Raw genomic sequence first — 19,121 nt, forward strand, 5'->3', positions numbered from 1 at the left:
TAGGGGCTATAGAGTCAAGGTGGCACATTCAACCTGTTGCTCACCTGTGGGCACATGGCGCGACACCTGAAACCTGACATAGATTCAGGGGATTATATGTGTGTGTTAAAATTCCCCTTCCTCTTCCATCACATCCAATACAGTAATGCACCATAATCTAATAATGAGATGGCCGAAATCAGATTAGTGGTATTTTTTTACCTTTAGGTTATTTAATAAACACACTTGTGGTTCAGTGCCCACAGTCACCAGGGCAGGTTTTAACGTTTTAAAGTGCAGATGAGATGAGCACCCCTGGAGGTCATTTAGCTGGCCATGAATTGTGGTGTAAATCAGATAGATGGTGAGGGTGATAATGCCAAACAGATGAGGCCCACCACTTTATTACGCCGCCCTATCCAACCACCCTGAAATAACAACAAGCTGCAGAGACTCAGCCTCGTGCCCAATAGTGCTATACTATGCTTCTTACTCAATGACAAATACAGGAGGACACACATTGTTGATCAGAAGATTAGTTTTCGTTCATTATTACTATTACTATGTTTTAATTTATTTTATTTAACCTTATTTAGCTAAGCAAGTCTGTTTAGAACAAATTCTTATTTACAATGACGGCCTTCACCGGCCAAACCCGGACGACGCTGGGCCAATTGTGTGCCGCACTATGGGACTCCCAATCACGGCCGGTTGTGATACAGCCTTGATTCAAACCAGGGTGTCTGTAGTGACTCCTCAAGCACTGAGATGCAGTGCCTTAGACCGTTGCGCCACTGTGTGGTAAAACATGATTTTGAAACCCCATGACTGAATATTGGCCTCAGGGAGGCTCCCATAACACTTACAATGAAATGCAACACATAGTTATGTTGTTCAATAACACATATCCTTCCTAATCAATTTGAAAGGGTCATTATTGTATCTGCTGTGTGTAGTCCAAGCAGCTGTGATAGGCTTTAAGGATGTGAAAACGTGAGAAATGTATCTCTGTTTTTGATAAGTTAGGGATACATTGAGTACTTTCTGCATGTGTACTGTTTAAAGTGAAAACTTTTGTTTCCTCCACCAGAACAGGAGTTGTCTGTCAGCATATCTGTGTCGAACTGCCAGATAAAGGAGAATGTGGTGAGTATGGTAACTTTTACGTACGATCTTGCACAATTTCTCTGTATGTGCGTGTGTGCAGTCATACATTTTCCTCTTTTACTTCTGCATTCTTCATTGACCATTAAACATTGCATGTCAACTGTATGAAAAAAAATATATATATTTAAAAAGACATTAAGGAAGTCACAGATACCCTTGTTATGGGAAATGGTGATATTCATGTGTGCTATACTTCTGCATTGAGTGAAAGTGACCCATTTGGCATCTCAAAGACCATACCAATACAACGGCATCTATTCAATTGATGATATAGCAGTGTAAACCCACAGTTAAATGTGTATTAGCACTAGCATTACCCTTTACTAATAGATGTAATAAACTTTAGTAATACTAAAGCGTTTTCCACTCTGTAGGACATCAGCTCGGTGTACCAGATCTTCTCTGACGAGGTTCTAGGATCTGGTCAGTTTGGGATTGTGTATGGAGGTATGTGCCTGGGTATCCATGTTTTGATTAATTGTATTCTCTCAACCCAAACCAAAACATATCTGTCTTTATGATACTGTATATACATTACATGACCAAAAGTATGTGGACACCTGCTCGTCGAACATCTCATTCCAAAACCATGGCCATTAATATGGAGTTAGTCCCCCTTTGCTGCTATAACAGCCTCCACTGTTCTGGGAAGGCTATCAATTAAACATTGCATTTGGGACATGCATCCATTCAGCCACAAGAGCATTAGTGAGGTCAGGCACTGATGTTGGGCGATTAGGCCTGGCTAACAGTCTGCGTTCCAATTCATCGCAAAGGTGTTCGATGCCGTTGAGGTCAGGGCTCTGTGCAGGCCAGTCAAGTTCTTTCACACTGATCTCAAAAAACTATTTCTGTATGGACCTCGATTTGTGCACGGAGGCATTGTCATGCTGAAACAGAAAAGGGACTTCCCAAAACTTTTGCCACAACGTTGGAAGCACAGAAAAGCCTACAATGTAATTGTATGCTGTAGCGTTAAGATTTCCCTTCACTGGAACTAAGTGGGCTAACCCGAACCATGAAAAACATCCCTAGACCATTATCCCTCTTCTATCAAACTTTACAGTTGGCACTATGCATTCGGGCAGGTAGCGTTCTCCTGGCATCCGCCAAACCCAGATTCGTCCGTCGGACTGCCAGATGGTGAACCGTGATTCATCACTCCAGAGAGTGTGTTTCCACTGCTCCAGAGTCCAATGGCGGTGAGCTTTACACCACTCCAGCTGACACTTAGCATTGCACATGGTGATCTTAGGCTTGCGCTCAGCCATGGAAACCCATTTCATGAAGCTCCTGACAAACAGTTATTGTGCTGACGTTGCTTCCAGAGGCAGTTTGGAACTCAGTAATGAGTGGTGCAACTGAGGACAGATGATTTTTACGTGCTTCAGCACTCGGCGGTCCCGTTCTGTGAGCTTGTGTGGCCTACCACTTCGTGGATGAGCCGTTGTTGCTCCTAGACGTTTCCACTTCATAATAACAGCACTTACAGTTGACCGAGGCAGCTCTAGCAGGGCAGACATTTGACGAACTGACTTGTTGAACAGGTGGCATCCTATTATGGTGCCACGTTTAAAGTCACTGAGCTGTTCAGTAATGCCATTTTATTGCCAGTGTTTGTCTATGGAGATTGTTGCATGGCTGTGTGCTTGATTTTTTTTTACACCTGTCAGCAATGGGTGTCCAAATACTTTTTTTTGTATATAGTGTATGTACACGGTTACACACTTATTTATTTCTGTTGGCAGGGAAACACAGAAAGACTGGAAGAGATGTTGCCATCAAGGTGATTGACAAAATGAGGTTCCCTACCAAGCAGGAGAGCCAACTGAGGAATGAAGTGGCCATTCTCCAGGTAACACATAGAACATGTTGTACCAGTCAGATGTATTATAGCCCGACTGTAGTAGGGATTGATTGAAGCTACCAATAACCACATACCGGATTTTTAACACAGTCGTTAGCATTAGGAAAAAATAAAATGTCTTGCCCAAACCTAGCTCAATATCTAGGCGTCTGATTACAGCGTCCATAAAGAGAACATTAGACTTGACACCTTTCAGACTGAATGCGCTTGTAGGACAAAAGTTTTAATTAAATGTGTAATTTATCGCTCTCACATGCCAATAGAGAACAAACGATGTGCTACCTTTCTGTAGCATTTCTGACACTGCTAATATATTTTCCGAATCTCCGATTTCTAAAACCGGGACCAGCAACTCGGTTGCAGCGCAACAGCAGCAGCTAGCTAGTAGCAGCTGTAGCTCGCTAGCTAGCGAACACCAGTCGGATGAGAAGCAAGCTACAAGCAAAGGAAGCTAGCTAGCTAGGTATATTTAAACTAAATCAGAGCACAAACAAGTAAGCTAGCAAACGTCCCCGCTGCTATAGCCAGTTAACTAGCCAACTAGCCAGTAGCTACAGGTACACACCAACGAGACTGTAACATAGCTTTATAGATCGTAGACCAGAACGCAATGTTGATAATATATCATAGCTAGCTACATTCTTCCATAAAGCAAAGCTGGCTGGCTAGCTAAGTAAAGTTTGTCAACATCAAACTTTTTGAACTTTGGTTAACTGCCACGCTACTCAGGCATGTTACTGTCAAACTGTCTGGCTAGCATCATGTGCAGCCAGATATCAGTTTCAGCACAAACAACTGCTAGCTAAGCTACATTTCCTCAACCAAGACCAGCCTCTCACAACACAAACTGTAGTTGATAAAACAAATGTTCTTGCCAACTGTTGTATCTAAACCCAATGCACATGCAAGTAGCGCATCGGCTGTGCATTGTAGTAAGTGAACACAATTAGCTAGATCAACACACCAGACCGAGACGTCGCTGTTAGAGCATCCAGAACAAAGCTCTTACCTTATGATGCATTAATTCAGTACACTGCCTCCTTTGTCATCGATCAACATTTTTTCATGCCATTTTAATCAAAATTTGTGCTGACTGATCAACAGTGTCATGTTACTTTTCAGTTTGTTACCAAAAATGTGAACCCAGTAAGCAAATTTACATTTAAAATATGTATTTTTCAACATTGAAGTTAGGTTAATTTTAGGTTCTGAATGAAAGGTGAATATATGTACCATTCAAAAGTTGACACACCTTTCATTCCAGTGTTTTTCTTTATTTTTACTATTTTCTACATTGTAGAATAATAGTGAAGACATCAAAACTATGAAATAACACACATGGAATCATTCTTCACAAAATAACACATGGATTCTTCAAAGTAGCCACCATTTGCCTTGATGACAGCTTTGCACACTCTTGGCATTCTCTCAACCAGCTTCATGAGGAATGCTTTTCCAACAGTCTTGAAGGACATATGTAATTGGCAGTCACAGAGAGACAACTTGATTCTATGTTTAGCGGAGATCTTCTGTTTATAAAGTGATGAGGAAGGGCAACAAAACATCTAAAGACCCGGTTAGCTGTTCTATAAGTGGTCTGAGGCAGTCGGTAAATAACGAGTGTTTTCTAGTGCAACTGTAGTAATGATGGTTTTTGGAAACAGCTCGGAGATTTAACGATGTGCCTACGAAGGTTCTAACGATGAAGTTAGCCTTAAAATGCTTTTGGAAAACTGGGCGCTATTAAAATAATATACACAGTTGAAGTCGGAAGTTTACATACACTTTAGCCAAATACATTTAAACTCCGTTTTTCACAATTCCTGACATTTAATCCAAGTAAAAATTCCTCGTCTTAGGTCAGTTAGGATCACCACTTTATTTTAAGAATCTTGAATGTCAGAATAATACTAGAGAGAATGATTTCTTTCAGCTTTTATTTCTTTCATCACATTCCCAGTGGGTCAGAAGTGTACATACACTCAATTAGTATTTGGTAGCATTGACTTGAAATTATTTACCTTTGGTCAAAGTTTTCAGGTAGCCTTTTACAAGCTTCCCACAATAAGTTGGGTGAATTTTGGCCCATTCCTCCTGACAGAGCTGGTGTAACTGAGTCATGTTTGTAGGCCTCCTTGCTCGCACACGCTTTTTCAGTTCTGTCCAACAATTGTCAATAGGATTGAGGTCAGGGCTTTGTGATGGCCACGCCAATACCTTGACTTTTGCCACAGCTTTGGAAGTATGCATGCGGTCATTGTGAGCAGAAGACCCATTTGCGACCAAGCTTTAACTTCCTGCCTGATGTCTTGAGATGTTGCTTCAATTTATCGACATAATTTTGATGCCATCTATTTTGTAAAGTGCACCAGTCCCTCCTGCAGCAAAGCACCCCCACAACATGATGCTGCCACCCCCATGCTTCACAGTTGGGATGGTGTTCTAAGGCTTAAAAGCCTCCCTCTTTTTCCTCCAAACATAATGATGGTCATTATGGCCAAACAGTTCTATTTTCATCAGACCAGAGGACATTTCTCCAAAAAGTACAATCTTTGTCCCCATGTGCAGTTGCAAACCGTAGTCTGGCTTTTTTATGGCGGTTTTGGAGCAGTGGCTTCTTCCTTGCTGAGCGGCCTTTCAGGTTATGTGGATATAGGACTCGTTTTACTGTGGATATAGATACTGCTGTACCTATTTCCTCCAGCATCTTCACAAGGTCCTTTGCTGTTGTTCTGGGATTGATTTGCACTTTTCACACCAAAGTACGTTCATCTCTAGGAGACAGAACGCGTCTCCTTCCTGAGTGGTTTGTCGGGTGTGTGGTCCCATGGTATTTATACTTGCGTACTATTGTTTGTACAGATGAACGTGGTACCTTCAGGCGTTTGTAAATTGCTCCCGAGGATGAACCAGACTTGTGGAGGTTTACAATTTTCTTTCTGAGGTCTTGGCTGATTTGTTTTGATTTTCCCATGTAGTCAAGCAATGAGGCACTGAGTTTGAAGGTAGGCCTTGAAATACATCCACAGGTAAACCTCCAATTTACTTAAATTATGTCAATTAGCCTATCAGAAGCTTCTAAAGCCATGACATAATTTTCTGGAATTTCCCAAGCTGTTTAAAGGCACAGTAAATTTAGTGTATGTAAACTTCTGACCCACTGGAATTGTGATACAGTGAAATAATCTGTCTGTAAACAATTGTTCGAAAAATGACTTGTCATGCACAAAGTAGATGTCCTGACTGACTTGCCAAAACTATAGTTTGTTAACAAGAAATTTGTGGAGTGGTTGAAAAACGAGTTTTAATGAGTATAAACTTTCAACTTCAACTAATATATATATATATATATATATACACACACACAGTATATTTTTATTTTTAATACATTTGCAAAAATTTATAAAAACCTGTTTTCGCTATGTCATTATGGAGTATTGTGTGTAGATGGATGAGGAAAAAAATATTTTATCCATTTTAGAATAAGTCTGTAAAGTAACAAAATGTGGAAAAAGGGAAGGGGTCTGAATACTCTCCGAAAGCACTGTCTATACTATATACTGCACAAAAATATAAATGCAACATGTAAAGTGTTGGATTTCCATACACAAAAAGCTAATTGCTCTATAATTTTGTGCACAAATTTGTTAACATCACTGTTAGTGAGAATTTCTCCTTTTCCAAGATAATCCACCCACTTGACAGGTGTGGCATTTCATGAATCTGATTAAACAGCAGGATAATTACATAGGTGCGCCTTGTGCTGGGGACAATAAATGGCCACTCTAAAATGTGCAGTTTTGTCAGACAGCACAATGTGTCATGCACATTGCATGCACAGATGGCTCAAGTTTTGAGGGAGCATGCAATTGGCATGCTGACTGCAAGAATGTCCACCAGAGCTGTTCCCAGATAATTTTATGTTAATTTCTCTCTCATAAGTCGCTTCCAGCGTCGTTTTAGAGAGTATGGCAGCACTTCCAACCGGCCTCACAGCTGCAGACCACGTGTAACCACACCAGCCCAGGACCTCCACATCCTGCTTCTTTACCTGCGGGATTGTCTGAGGTGGTACTGAGGAGTATTTCTGTCTGTAATCAAGCCATTTTGTGGGGAAAACTTCAATCTGATTGGCCCACCCATGGCTGCGTCCTTGCCCAGTCATTTGAAATCAATAGATAAGGTCCTAATTCATTTATTTCAATTGACTGATTTCCTTATATACAGGGCCTTCGGAAAGTATTCAGACCCCTTGACTTTTTCAAAATGTTGTTACGTTACAGCCTTATTCTAAAATTGATTAAAAAAAACAATTTCCTCAGCAATCTACACAATAACCCATAATGACAAGTCAAAAACAGGTTTTATAAAATTGTAGCAAATTTATTAAAACAAAAAATATATATATATTTACATAAATATACATACCTTTTGCTATGAGGCTTGAAATTTAGCTCAGGTGCATCTTGTTTGCCATTGATCATCCTCGAGATGTTTATACAACTTTTTTGGAGTAGTCCACCTGTGGTAAATTCAATTGATTGGACATGATTTGGAAAGGCTCACACCTGTCTATAAAAGGTCCCACAGTTGACAGTGCATGTCAGAGCAAAAACTAAGCTGCGAGGTCAAAGGAATTGTCCGTAGAGCTCCGAAATAGGATTGTGTCGAGACACAGATCTGGGTAAGGGTACCAAAAGATTTATGCAGCATTGGTGGTCCCCAAGAACACAGTAGCTTCCATCATTCTTAAATATAAGAAGTTTGGATCCACCAAGACTCTTCCTAGAGCTGGCCGCCTGACCAAACTGAGTAATCGGGGAAGAAGGGCCTTGGTCAGGGAGGTGAGCAAGCACCCGATGGTGACTCTGACAGTGCTCTAGAGTTCCTCTGTGGAGATGGGAGAACCTTCCAGAAGGACAACCATATCTGAAGCACACCACCAATTAGGCCTTTATGGTAGAGTGGCCAGACGGAAGCACACGACAGTCCACTTGGAGTTTTCCAAAAGGCACCTAAAGACTCTCAGACCATGAGAAAAGATTCTCTGGTCTGATGAAACCAAGATTAAACTCTTTGGCCCGAAGTAGCCACGCTTTTCCTTGATTTGTAGCTTTGCAAACTCTTGGCATTCTCTCAACCAGCTTCACCTGGAATGCTTTTCCAACAGTCTTGAAGGAGTTCCCACATATGCTGAGCACTTGTTGGCTGCTTTTCCTTCACTCTGCGGTCCAACTCATCCCAAACTGTCTCAAAGGGGTTGACGTCAGGTGATTGTGGAAGCCAGGTCATCTGATGCAGCACTCCATCACTCTCCTTGGTCAAATAGCCCTTACACAATCTGGGGGTGGTTTTAGGTCATTGTCCTGTTGAAAAAGAAATGATAGTCCCACTAATCGCAAACCAGATGGGATGGCGTATCGCTACAGAATGCTGTGGTAGCCATGCTGGTTAAGTGTGCCTTGAATTCTAAATAAATCCCAGACAGTGTCACCAGCAAAGCACCATCACACCTCCTCCTCCATGCTTCACGGTGAGACCCACACATGTGGAGATCATCCGTTCACCTACTCTGCTTTTCACGATGACACTGCGGTTGGAACCAAAAATCTCAAAGGACAGATTTCCACCAGTCTAATGTCCATTGCTTGTGTTTCTTTGCCCAAGCAAGTGTCTTCTTCTTATTGGTGTCCTTTAGCAGTGGTTTCTTGGCAGCAATTTGACCATGAAGACCTGATTCACGCAGTCTCCTTTGAACAGTGTATGTTGAGATGTGTCTGTTACTTGAATTCTGTGAAGCATTTTTTTGGGCTGCATTCTGAGGTGCAGTTAACTCTAATGAACTTATCCTCTGCAGCAGAGGTAACTCTGGGTCTTCCTTTCCTGTGGTGGTCCTCATGAGAGCCAGTTTCATCATGGCGCTTGATGTTTTTTGTGACTGAACTTGAAGAAACTTTAAAAGTTCTTGAAATGTTCTGTATTTACTGACCTCCATGTCTTAAGGTAATGATGGACTGTTGTTTCTCTTTGCTTATTTGAGCTGTTCTTGCCATAATGTGGACTTGGTCTTTTACCCAATAGGGCTATCTTCTGTATACCACCCCTACCTTGTCACAACACAACTGATTGGCTCAAATGCATTAAGAAGGAAAGAAATTCCACAAATAGACTTTTAACAAGGCACACCAGTTAATTGAAATGCATTCCAGGTGACTACCTCATGAAATTGGCTGAGAGAATGCCAAGAGTGTGCAAAGCTGTCATCAAGTGAAAGGGTGTTTACTTTGAAGAATCTCAAATATAAAATATACTTTGATTTGTTTAACACTTTTTTGGTTAGTACATGATTCCATGTGTGTTATTTCATAATTTTGATGTCTTCACTATTATTCTACAATGTGGAAAAATAAGAAAAACACTGTAATGAGTAGGTGTGTCCAAACTTTTGACTGGTACTGTATGTGGACACCCCTTCAAATTAGTGGATTCTGCTATTTCAGCCACACCTGTTGCTGACAGTTGTATAAAATCAAGCACACAGCCATGCAATCTCTATAGACAAACATTGGCAGTAGAGTGGCCTTACTGAGAGCTCAGTGATAGCATGCCACCTTTCCAACAAGTCAGTTCATCCAATTTCTTCCCTGCTAAAGCTGCCCCGGTCAACTATAAGTGCTGTAATTGTGACGTGGAAACGTCTAGGAGCAAGAACAGGACAAGCTCACAGAACGGGACAGTACTAAGTAAAAGGTCTGAATACTTATGTAAATGTTTTTGTATTTCGTTTTTTTATTTCTAATACATTTGCAAACATTTCTAAAAAACATTTTTTGCTTTGTTATTATTGGGTATAGTGTGTAGGTTGATGAAGGGAAAAAACTATTTGATCAATTTTAGAATAAGGCTGTAACGTACCAAAATGTGGAAAAAGTCAAGGGGTCTGAATACTTTCCGAATGCACTGTATCTCATTAGGCTGTATGTATATTTAGAAATTGGCCTATTGTAAATGTGTATTATTGTAGCGTCACCATCTTTATTGCAAAAAATAAATACAAATACATACAACTCAAAAAGGAGGAGAAAAGGAGAAACATACAACTGCTCATTGATGAGCACGGCAATTGATAAAACTGAACCATGTTTGCAGACCAAGTGTTTCTGAGCTTATGTCAATATTACACAGGTAAGCTAACGGTTAGAGAAATCAGGAATGCAGACAGGCTCTATAGACCTCTATATATAAGTGACTGCTCAACACACTACATCTGCTGTGATAAAATAAAGGTTCAAGGAAATACAGGCAGGCATCACATTACTACAAGCATAACAACTTGCTCAAAGTATGCTTTCATATAATTTTAAAACGATTGAAAAGGTAGCGGACTGGGTGTGTGAAGAATCCAATACTTTAAATTGTATATGGTACAAATCACATTATTGGGGGAGCACCTCCTCTTTAGGCTGTTTGAGAAGGTTTGAATCCTAAGCAACCTGCCTACACATAGTTTGAAGTACAATACCAACATAGCTACTATAGTAGGTCAAAGCTGTGTGCTGGAAAACCTTGGTAGAGCTTGGGTGGAGTAGGCATTGTGGTGCTCATGTGTATTTCCTTGCTTTTTCGGCTTCAGACAAATCCCTACTTCTCACTTAACACTGTTTTTTGTTTTAAATACAGTAGTCATTCTTGCTGAGTTTCAAACGGTGACACTGAAATATGCTACAGTATAGAATGTTGACTCTGAGGTTTGCTCCCTCGTTTAGAACCTTCACCATCCTGGCATCGTCAACCTGGAGTGTATGTTCGAGACGCCAGAGAGAGTGTTTGTTGTCATGGAGAAGCTCCATGGAGACATGTTGGAGATGATCCTGTCCAGTGAGAAGAGCAAGCTCCCAGAACGCATCACCAAGTTCCTGGTCACACAGGTCTGTCTCTTTCTCCCATTCTTGCTTGCTCTACTTTTCTCTTATCTCATCTCTAACACCCCCTCCCCCCTCTATCTCTCTGTCCTTGCTCACTTTCTTTCGCCCTCTTTTCCTCCCTCTCCCTTTCTCTATATAATCTGTAGTAGACTCAACCCCGGGCCTATTTATTCTTGCGGTGTGTGGATATGGGGGGGATTGTTTACGGGGCGCGCTGGTCTGGATGGCATCATCGCCGTGTCCCTCCCGGTGGATTACAGCCTGCGGTGGCGTAGTGGTGCGCTGCTCTGCTCTGGTCTTGTGGGCTAATTACAAGAGAGGGACCCCGGGGCCAAACATGAGCTGGTCCATTAGGCATGGAGCTGCACATGACAATTAGCAGCAGGCCTGGCTCTGATGTGGTTTATCAGGACTTTGTCAAAGTCAGGAGTCAGGCAGCAGTGTGGAGTGGTTAGAGGACCACAGCTAAACATGCGTGCAGCGGTAGCAACTACAGTTTATGCTTACACTACAGCAGAGATGAGATCATGTCTCCATATGGAACCTAAGAAAGTGACCAACCTAGAAATAGCTTAGTTAACTACTAAAATACTAATGCAACTCCCATTATTTACACATATTTTATGAGTGAGTCCATAAGGTTATATGAATGTGTCATTGTGTGGTATGATGTGGTTTGATATAACTAACCCATGGGCTTTGGGCTATGTTCTGTAACAGATCCTGGTGGCTTTGAGACATCTGCATTTCAAGAACATCGTCCACTGTGACCTGAAGCCTGAGAACGTGCTGCTGGCCTCAGCAGAACCCTTCCCTCAGGTAACAACCAGTAGTCTTTCTAGTAAAATATGTATTGTGTATGGATAAAATGTGTGGAGGAGACAATGTAGCATTCTCATGTGTGTGTTTGTTTGTCCTGGCAGGTTAAACTGTGTGACTTTGGCTTTGCCCGTATCATTGGTGAGAAGTCGTTCAGGCGTTCGGTGGTGGGTACCCCAGCCTACCTGGCCCCAGAGGTGCTGCGTAGTAAGGGCTACAACCGCTCCTTGGACATGTGGTCAGTGGGGGTCATCATTTACGTCAGCCTTAGTGGCACCTTCCCCTTCAACGAGGACGAGGACATTAACGACCAGATCCAGAACGCTGCCTTCATGTACCCACCCCAGCCATGGAAGGAGATCTCTGCAGAAGGTAGGAAGGCAGGCTGTTTAATAATATTTAAATGCATGAATGCTAAGTGATGACACACATCTCTGTAAAGTGTGTAATGTAACTACAGATGTAGGATCTTAATTTAATCGCCCTGTTGCAGGAGAACCTTCCTGCAATGCATGAAATTTAAAACTAGTAGTGTATTTGAGGTTTAAAATGGCTTCTAGAGTTTGTATTTTCCACCTAGACATTTCTGACTTGATTTTCCCTTACAAAAAAGGTATCAACCACTATAAAATGTCCATTAATTATAATCCACATAATAATTCACATTTCCTGTTGCTGCAGGACAAGGGTTTTGCAAACTCGGCCCTGGGCCCCCCCCACCCATCAAGTTGAACTATGATTTCTAATATACAGTAGTGTAGGCCTATGTGGGGGATATGTAGATGGGACTGCAGGGAGATTTGTCAGTGAATCATGTAAACCACACAGGTGAAAGAGCCACAGGGTCTGAAACCCACGCTGGTAGATCCAGACGTGTGGGTAGAGAGACAGCACTGATGTTTCATGTCTACCTCTCACTTTGAGACTAACATTACATTTCTATTCCTCTCACAGCTACAGATCTCATTAACAACCTCCTACAAGTGAAGATGAGGAAGCGGTACAGTGTGGACAAGTCCCTCAGCCATCCTTGGCTACAGGTAATAAATATTAGCCTAATTATACTGTAAGCAGTGCATAGGCACATCTAACAAAACATTCCCACACGTTTCATAATGTGACTTAGAAAAGGGCAGACATTGTATTGGATCCCCGCTATAACTCCTGTTCCCCTCTCTCTCAGGACTACCAGACATGGCTGGACCTCAGGGAGTTTGAAACACGGCGTGGCGAGCGTTACATCACTCACGAGAGTGATGATGTGCGTTGGGAGGAGCATGCAGACGAGCACAGCCTGATCCACCCAAAACACTTCATCATGGCACCCAACCTGGATGATATGGAAGAAGACCCCTAGTGGCCTGGAGGACATGTTACAGGCTACAGGTGTCGTCAAGAGGAAATCCACAGGAACCTCTGCAGGTTATGGACCTTTGGAAGCATTCCCTTTAAAAATGGTTGGGAAAGGATCAGACACCCATGTGCAGGGGCTGTGTGACAGGGAGACATTCTGACCCAAGACTCTATGGTTAGACACTGCCACAGGGAACAGACAGGTGGCACTGTGGAGGCGCCTGATTCTCTTTGACACGGCAGTGTAACCAAAAACGTTGGGTGAAGGACTTTTTTACATTACATTTTTTGTTTTTTTATGTTGTAGAATCATTCTATGATGAAGCTTAATTTCATTGCTCCTTTAAGGAAATGCATCTTTATTGCAAGGCAAATGACAATTAAGAAATACAATTTCCTCAACATAGGGAGTGAAAGTAAGGGTATGCTATTCTACCTGTGAAGGGCTTACAGAGTGAGCTTAAAAGGCACTTTTTACAAGGGATTTGTATCCACAGAAAGATTGGAATGCTTAGGTATTTGCAAACATAACTTTGTGCTTATACCAATATTGTTTTGAAAGTCCTTTGACGGTATGAAACTGGAACTCTCATTTGTATGTATATGTTATATTTTACTAATGGGGGTACATTTGTTGCACTATACTACCATCCACCCTAACAATTTGAAGTTGAAAAGATAGCGCTGCTACATCAGGTTCCCTGGAGAAAACTACCAAAGGACAGAAATGGTTAACTGCATCACAACTTGACGTTTGTGGTAAGAGCTTGATACAGTAATTCCTACAGTAGGTGAGTAGTATAAAGTTTGTGAAAAGGGCTGCAATACAAAGCCTTTAGTAGAGCACCTATCAAATAAGCAAGTAAATTTAAAATCTGAGAGACAAAAGACTGCCTCCAACTCGTTGATATTATTGATGTTCCATTTTCCTGTTTTTTCACAGTCCATGACCAATAACTAATCGTTTTTTATAATGACAGTCATCATTGTGGCTCACTCTACTTCATTGACTAAATGGATTTACTACGTACATTCCAAGCCGGGTTGAAAGCAAAACTGGTGAAGGGACTACCACACCTTCAAGGTATTACAGTAGCTGTCTACTGTATGTGAAAGAGGCTTGGTTGAACCAAGGCCACTCCAGGTCCTTGTATCAGAATATGCCAGCTGAACAGGAGGGACTGAGAAATGGACTTACTACGGGGTTTATCATGAGGGGCCAAGCCTTCATTACAAGGGCTCCATCATGCCAATACCACGCATGGGTGCAAGGTATACAACATTGTTCTATCGGTTCATTTGAATTTGTGAAGCAAACAGAGAGATGAGAAACACATTTTACTCATTGGTGAGTGTTTGGAAAGAATAGCCTATTGTGAGCATCTTTTGTGTTTTTCAATAAAATGTCAATTTTCCTTATCTTCTACTTTCATGGAGTTGATCTTGAATATCACAGTGAATACAGCCCTAATTCTGGAATATGTCAGTGCAGTGCACTGTTGGTTTCTCAATGAACATTCCTGTACTGCTTTATGTCTCCTCCAAGGTTACCAAAGTATGTTTCACCCGTAATTACATTTTGATTTGACGACCATTAACTACATTTCAACGCCTGTGCCCATCTCAATCAATCCCTATGCCCAGAGGAAGCTGTAGCCGAAAGCCTATGGTGTTAGTGGGCTATTAACTGGGAGCATATATCCTGGTTCAGGCTCTACTGGTCGTTATTCTGGGAGAATGGAGGTGGATCTATTTGTATTTTCCTGTTCTTGTCTGTGTTGCCGCTGGATTGGCAGGTGTCAGTGTTTTGTATATTTTAGTACATACACATTTAATAAAACTCTACTTCTTTACATACCTATTTATTCTCAGTTTGTGTGTGTCATAAAACTAGATTCCTCCAACCTTCAAATCTAATTTAATCAACAATTATTTATTTATTTTTTCCTTTTTGCAAACAAAGAAGAAAAAAAACAACATTGTATACCATTAAAACATTGTGCATGAAATCCAGACAACTTGTTTCTATCAGTAATCCTATCAAGCATTTGTTCATAAGATGCTACAGTTGAAGTTTACATACACTTAGGTTGGAGTCATTAAAACTCGTTTGTCAACCACTCTACAAATGTCTTGTTAACAAACTATAGTTTTTGCAAGTTGGTTAGGACATCTACTTTGTGCTTGACACAAGTAATTTTTCCAACAATTGTTTACAGACAGATTATTTCACTTAATTCACTGTATCACAATTCCACTGGGTCAGAAGTTTACATACACAAAGTTGACTGTGCCTTTAAACAGCTTGGAAAATTCCAGAAAACTATGTCATGGTTTTAAAGCTTCTGATAGGCTAATTGACATCATTTGAGTCAATTGGAGGTGTACCTGTGGATGTATTTCAAGGCCTACCTTCAAACGCAGTGCCTCTTTGCTTGACATCATGGGAAAAGACCTCAGCCAAGACCTCAGGAAAAAATAGTGGACCTCCACAAGTCTGGTTCATCCTTGGGAGCAATTTACAAACGCCTGAAGGTACCCCATTCATCTGTACAAGCAATAGTACGCAAGTATAAACACCATGGAACCACGCAGCCATCATACCGCTCAGGAAGGAGACTCGTTCTGTCTCCTAGAGATTAAGTACTTTGGTGCGAAAAGTGCAAATCAATCCCAGAACAACAGCAAAGGAACTTGTGAAGATGCTGGAGGAAACAGGTACAAAAGTATCTATATCCACAGTAAAACGAGACCTATATCGACATAAGCTGAAAGGCCGCTCAGCAAGGAAGAAGCCACTGCTCCAAAACCGCCATAAAAAAGCCAGACTACGGTTTGCAACTGCACATGAGGACAAAGATCGTACTTTTTGGAGAAATGTCGTCTGGTCTGATGAAACAAAAATAGAACTGTTTGGCCATAATGACCATCGTTATGTTTGGAGGAAAAAGGGGGAGGCTTGCAAGCCGAAGAACACCATCCCAACTGTGTAGCACGGGGGTGGCAGCATCATGTTGTGGGGGTGCTTTGCTGCAGGAGGGACTGGTGCGCTTCACAAAATAGATGGCATCATGAGGGAGGAAAATTATGTGGATATATTGAAGCAACATCTCAAGACATCAGTCAGGAAGTTAATGCTTGGTCGCAAATGGGTCTTCCAAATGGACAATGACCCCAAGCATACTTCCAAAGTTGTGGCAAAATGGCTTAAGGACAACAAAGTCAAGGTATTGGAGTGGCCATTACAAAGCCCTGACCTCAATCTTATAGAAAATGTGTGGGCTGAACTGAAAAAGCGTGTATGAGCAAGGAGGCCTACAAACCTGACTCAGTTACCACAGCTCTGTCAGGAGGAATGGGCCAAAATTCACCCAACTTATTGTGGGAAGCTTGTGGAAGGCTACCCACAACATTTGACCCAAGTTAAACAATTTAAAGGCAATGCTACCTAATACTAATTGAGTGTATGTAAACTTCTGACCCACTGGGAATGTGATGAAAGAAATAAAAGCTGAAATAAATAATTCTCTCTACTATTATTCTGACATTTCACATTCTTAAAATAAAATGGTGATCCTAACTGACCTAAGACTGGGATTTCTTACTAGGATTAAATGTCAGGAATTGTGAAAAACTGAGTTTAAATGTATTTGGCTAAGGTGTATGTAAACTTCCGACTTCGACTGTACCTCCAACATTGACTATATTCACTGTTTCAGAGTAGGAGTGGAATGACCCTTCTAAATTCTAAGGATTACTCTAGCTGCTGTAACCATACCGACAGTCATCAGTGCAAATTCCTACTTTGTTACATTAGGCAACTCTGTTCTATCGCCCAAGAGTTATTCTCGGTGAAACTGGAATTGTTAAGCCCAACCATTCCTCCAGACATTTCAAAACATCCTTCCAGAAAGGTAGCAGTAATGTACATTACCATATTGTGTGTACAAATGTCCCAGTGTCTTTTTGGCATTTCCAACACAGAGAACTGTTGGTCAGCCACATCTGATGAAGTCTGGTTGAGGTCCAATAAAACCTATGTAGTATCTTATATTGAGTAAGTTTCCCCCTGGCTTCCCTTATGTTCCTCCTTGAGCTGGACAAGATCTTCAACCAGGTATCATCCTCAATTTCATACTTAAGGTCAATTTGCCATATTGTTCTGAGGTTTTTAGTCTTTACTCTGCAGATGACTTAATATTGAGTAAAAAATGACTGCTTATTGTTTGGGTTTTTCTAAATACTCAGCTATTGGGTTCTTTGCTGGATTGACATTAAAACTTCATTGTACAGATCACCTATGGTATGAATTCCTTTCAATAGCCACTGTTCCCAGTACACAGACTTCTTTCCTATCTGTAGCCTAGGATTGTGCCACGATGAGTGTCCTTGTTTTAGATGTGAAAATCCACATATCTTATGTCCTGGTCTCCACACCTCTTTTGAGTGTAACAAAATTGGGTTGGGAGTTTCAACAGACCTCTCCCCTGCAAGACTATGTAACAGAGTATCAACAGGGGTGGAAGGATAACTTAGTTCCCGTCTATTGTTATCCAATCCAAGCTAGCACCCATTTTGGCCCAATGCTTCACCAATTTAGCCATTTCAAATGGTAAATTGGACAATTTAACATCTGGTAAAGCCAAGCCTCCTACATCCCTTGTTGAGCACATGTTCTTCATATTAATCCTGTTTTTTTCCTATCCCACAAAAAGTACTTACCAGTTTAATCACTTTGACCTTAATTGCCATATTGTAAGCTATAGCAAGTGCAAGCAGGGTCCAGATATGCAGCCTTGGTACAGTCTTGGAGATAAAGCATTATTCACCTTTCATATAGTAAGGATTCATTCCTTTGGGGAGACTACCAGAGTTCCCCTGATATCCCTACATCCGCATCGGTGGAGGTGGTGGTGCAAGCTTGTTTTTAAATTATTAATACCATTCTCACAGTTGAAATACAACAGTCATTCACTGCTTTAAATTGAATTGAAGTGTATACCTCAGACACGGGCTCAGTTTTGTTGACCCATCTGTGCACAGTTGGATCCCAGTCAATCTAAGGAAGAAGACAATAACAATGTAAATCAAGCTGCATATCAAAATATTAATCCACTCAATTGTTTCTATAAATAATATAAATAACAGCTTCAAGACAGATTTGCCTCTATCCTCGGGTAGATGAACCTCATGAACCTTTCCAATCCCAAAGACCCAGCTGAGCCAGCAGGTATCTCAGGCTAAGACACTGGACAACTGCAAGTCTGGCTCTGAGGGTTGGCCTCTGGTGCCACCATGGGGATGATGGGAGGATTTTATTTAACCAGGCTAGTCAATTAACAACAAATTCTTATTTACAATGACGGCCTGCGATGAGGCAAATAGCCTCCTGTGGGGATTGGGGCTGGGATTTAAAAAACTAAACTAAAAACTATGTAAGACAAAACAGACAAGACACTGGCAAAAGCACAAATACAACAGCAAAAAAACAGTGAATCTTTTTTTTTTTTAAATTTAACTAGGCAAGTCAGTCAAGAATGAATTCTTATTTTGCAATGATGACCTACCGTGTGTGTGGTGTATGTGAAATAAAACATGCTTCCTTACATAAAGCAAACTAGTGACAACTAAAAACTACATGTCTCAACAACCTGTTCATCTATTTGTCCTTTGAACTCCTCCAGGGACACCAGGTCCTGGAATTTTAGGTTGGCTTGGAGGGAATTCCAAGACCAGGGCGCTGACTAATGAAAGGAACTTTTTCCATGCTCGGTTCTAATTTTCGGTACTCCTAGGATTTATGGTTGTTCAGCAATGAAACATTCAGCACCCTATGACTATTGAACAGTAAAACAGTCAAACCTTGCTTCATTGTTGGTCGTTCACATCCATTTCCATTGGCCATATAATGATTCCCATATGGTGGATGGTCCTTCCTTGGGGAAAGAATAACAACAGCTGTGGTTCACACTCTCACTTTTAGATAAAGTAGCCTAATACAATTGTTAGAC

At 41.2% G+C, this 19,121-nt stretch overlaps 1 protein-coding gene and 1 long non-coding RNA gene across 5 annotated transcripts in view; one reads left to right on the forward strand and one right to left on the reverse strand.

Annotated features, from left to right (window-relative positions):
• Positions 1-14,963, forward strand: part of prkd3 (protein kinase D3) — a 71,089-nt gene extending 56,126 nt beyond the window's left edge. For all 4 annotated transcript variants that reach the window (XM_055862931.1, XM_055862932.1, XM_055862933.1 and 1 more), the window contains exons 11-18: positions 1,070-1,125; positions 1,521-1,593; positions 2,895-3,001; positions 10,780-10,941; positions 11,659-11,757; positions 11,862-12,129; positions 12,712-12,797; positions 12,941-14,963. In XM_055862931.1, the coding sequence (XP_055718906.1) occupies positions 1,070-1,125; positions 1,521-1,593; positions 2,895-3,001; positions 10,780-10,941; positions 11,659-11,757; positions 11,862-12,129; positions 12,712-12,797; positions 12,941-13,114 (1,025 nt within the window). In that variant the 3' untranslated portion in view covers positions 13,115-14,963. The remainder of the gene's footprint in view (positions 1-1,069; positions 1,126-1,520; positions 1,594-2,894; positions 3,002-10,779; positions 10,942-11,658; positions 11,758-11,861; positions 12,130-12,711; positions 12,798-12,940) is intronic.
• LOC129811539 (uncharacterized) lies at positions 10,027-19,050 on the reverse strand. Its single transcript, XR_008752895.1, has 3 exons — positions 18,973-19,050; positions 18,113-18,169; positions 10,027-12,120 (listed from the first exon to the last, which is right to left on the reverse strand). It is a non-coding gene; the product is annotated as an uncharacterized LOC129811539 (long non-coding RNA).
• Between the last annotated feature and the right edge of the window lie 71 nt (positions 19,051-19,121).

This window comes from Salvelinus fontinalis, chromosome 15, assembly GCF_029448725.1.
Source record: "Salvelinus fontinalis isolate EN_2023a chromosome 15, ASM2944872v1, whole genome shotgun sequence".
NCBI lineage: Eukaryota > Metazoa > Chordata > Actinopteri > Salmoniformes > Salmonidae > Salvelinus > Salvelinus fontinalis.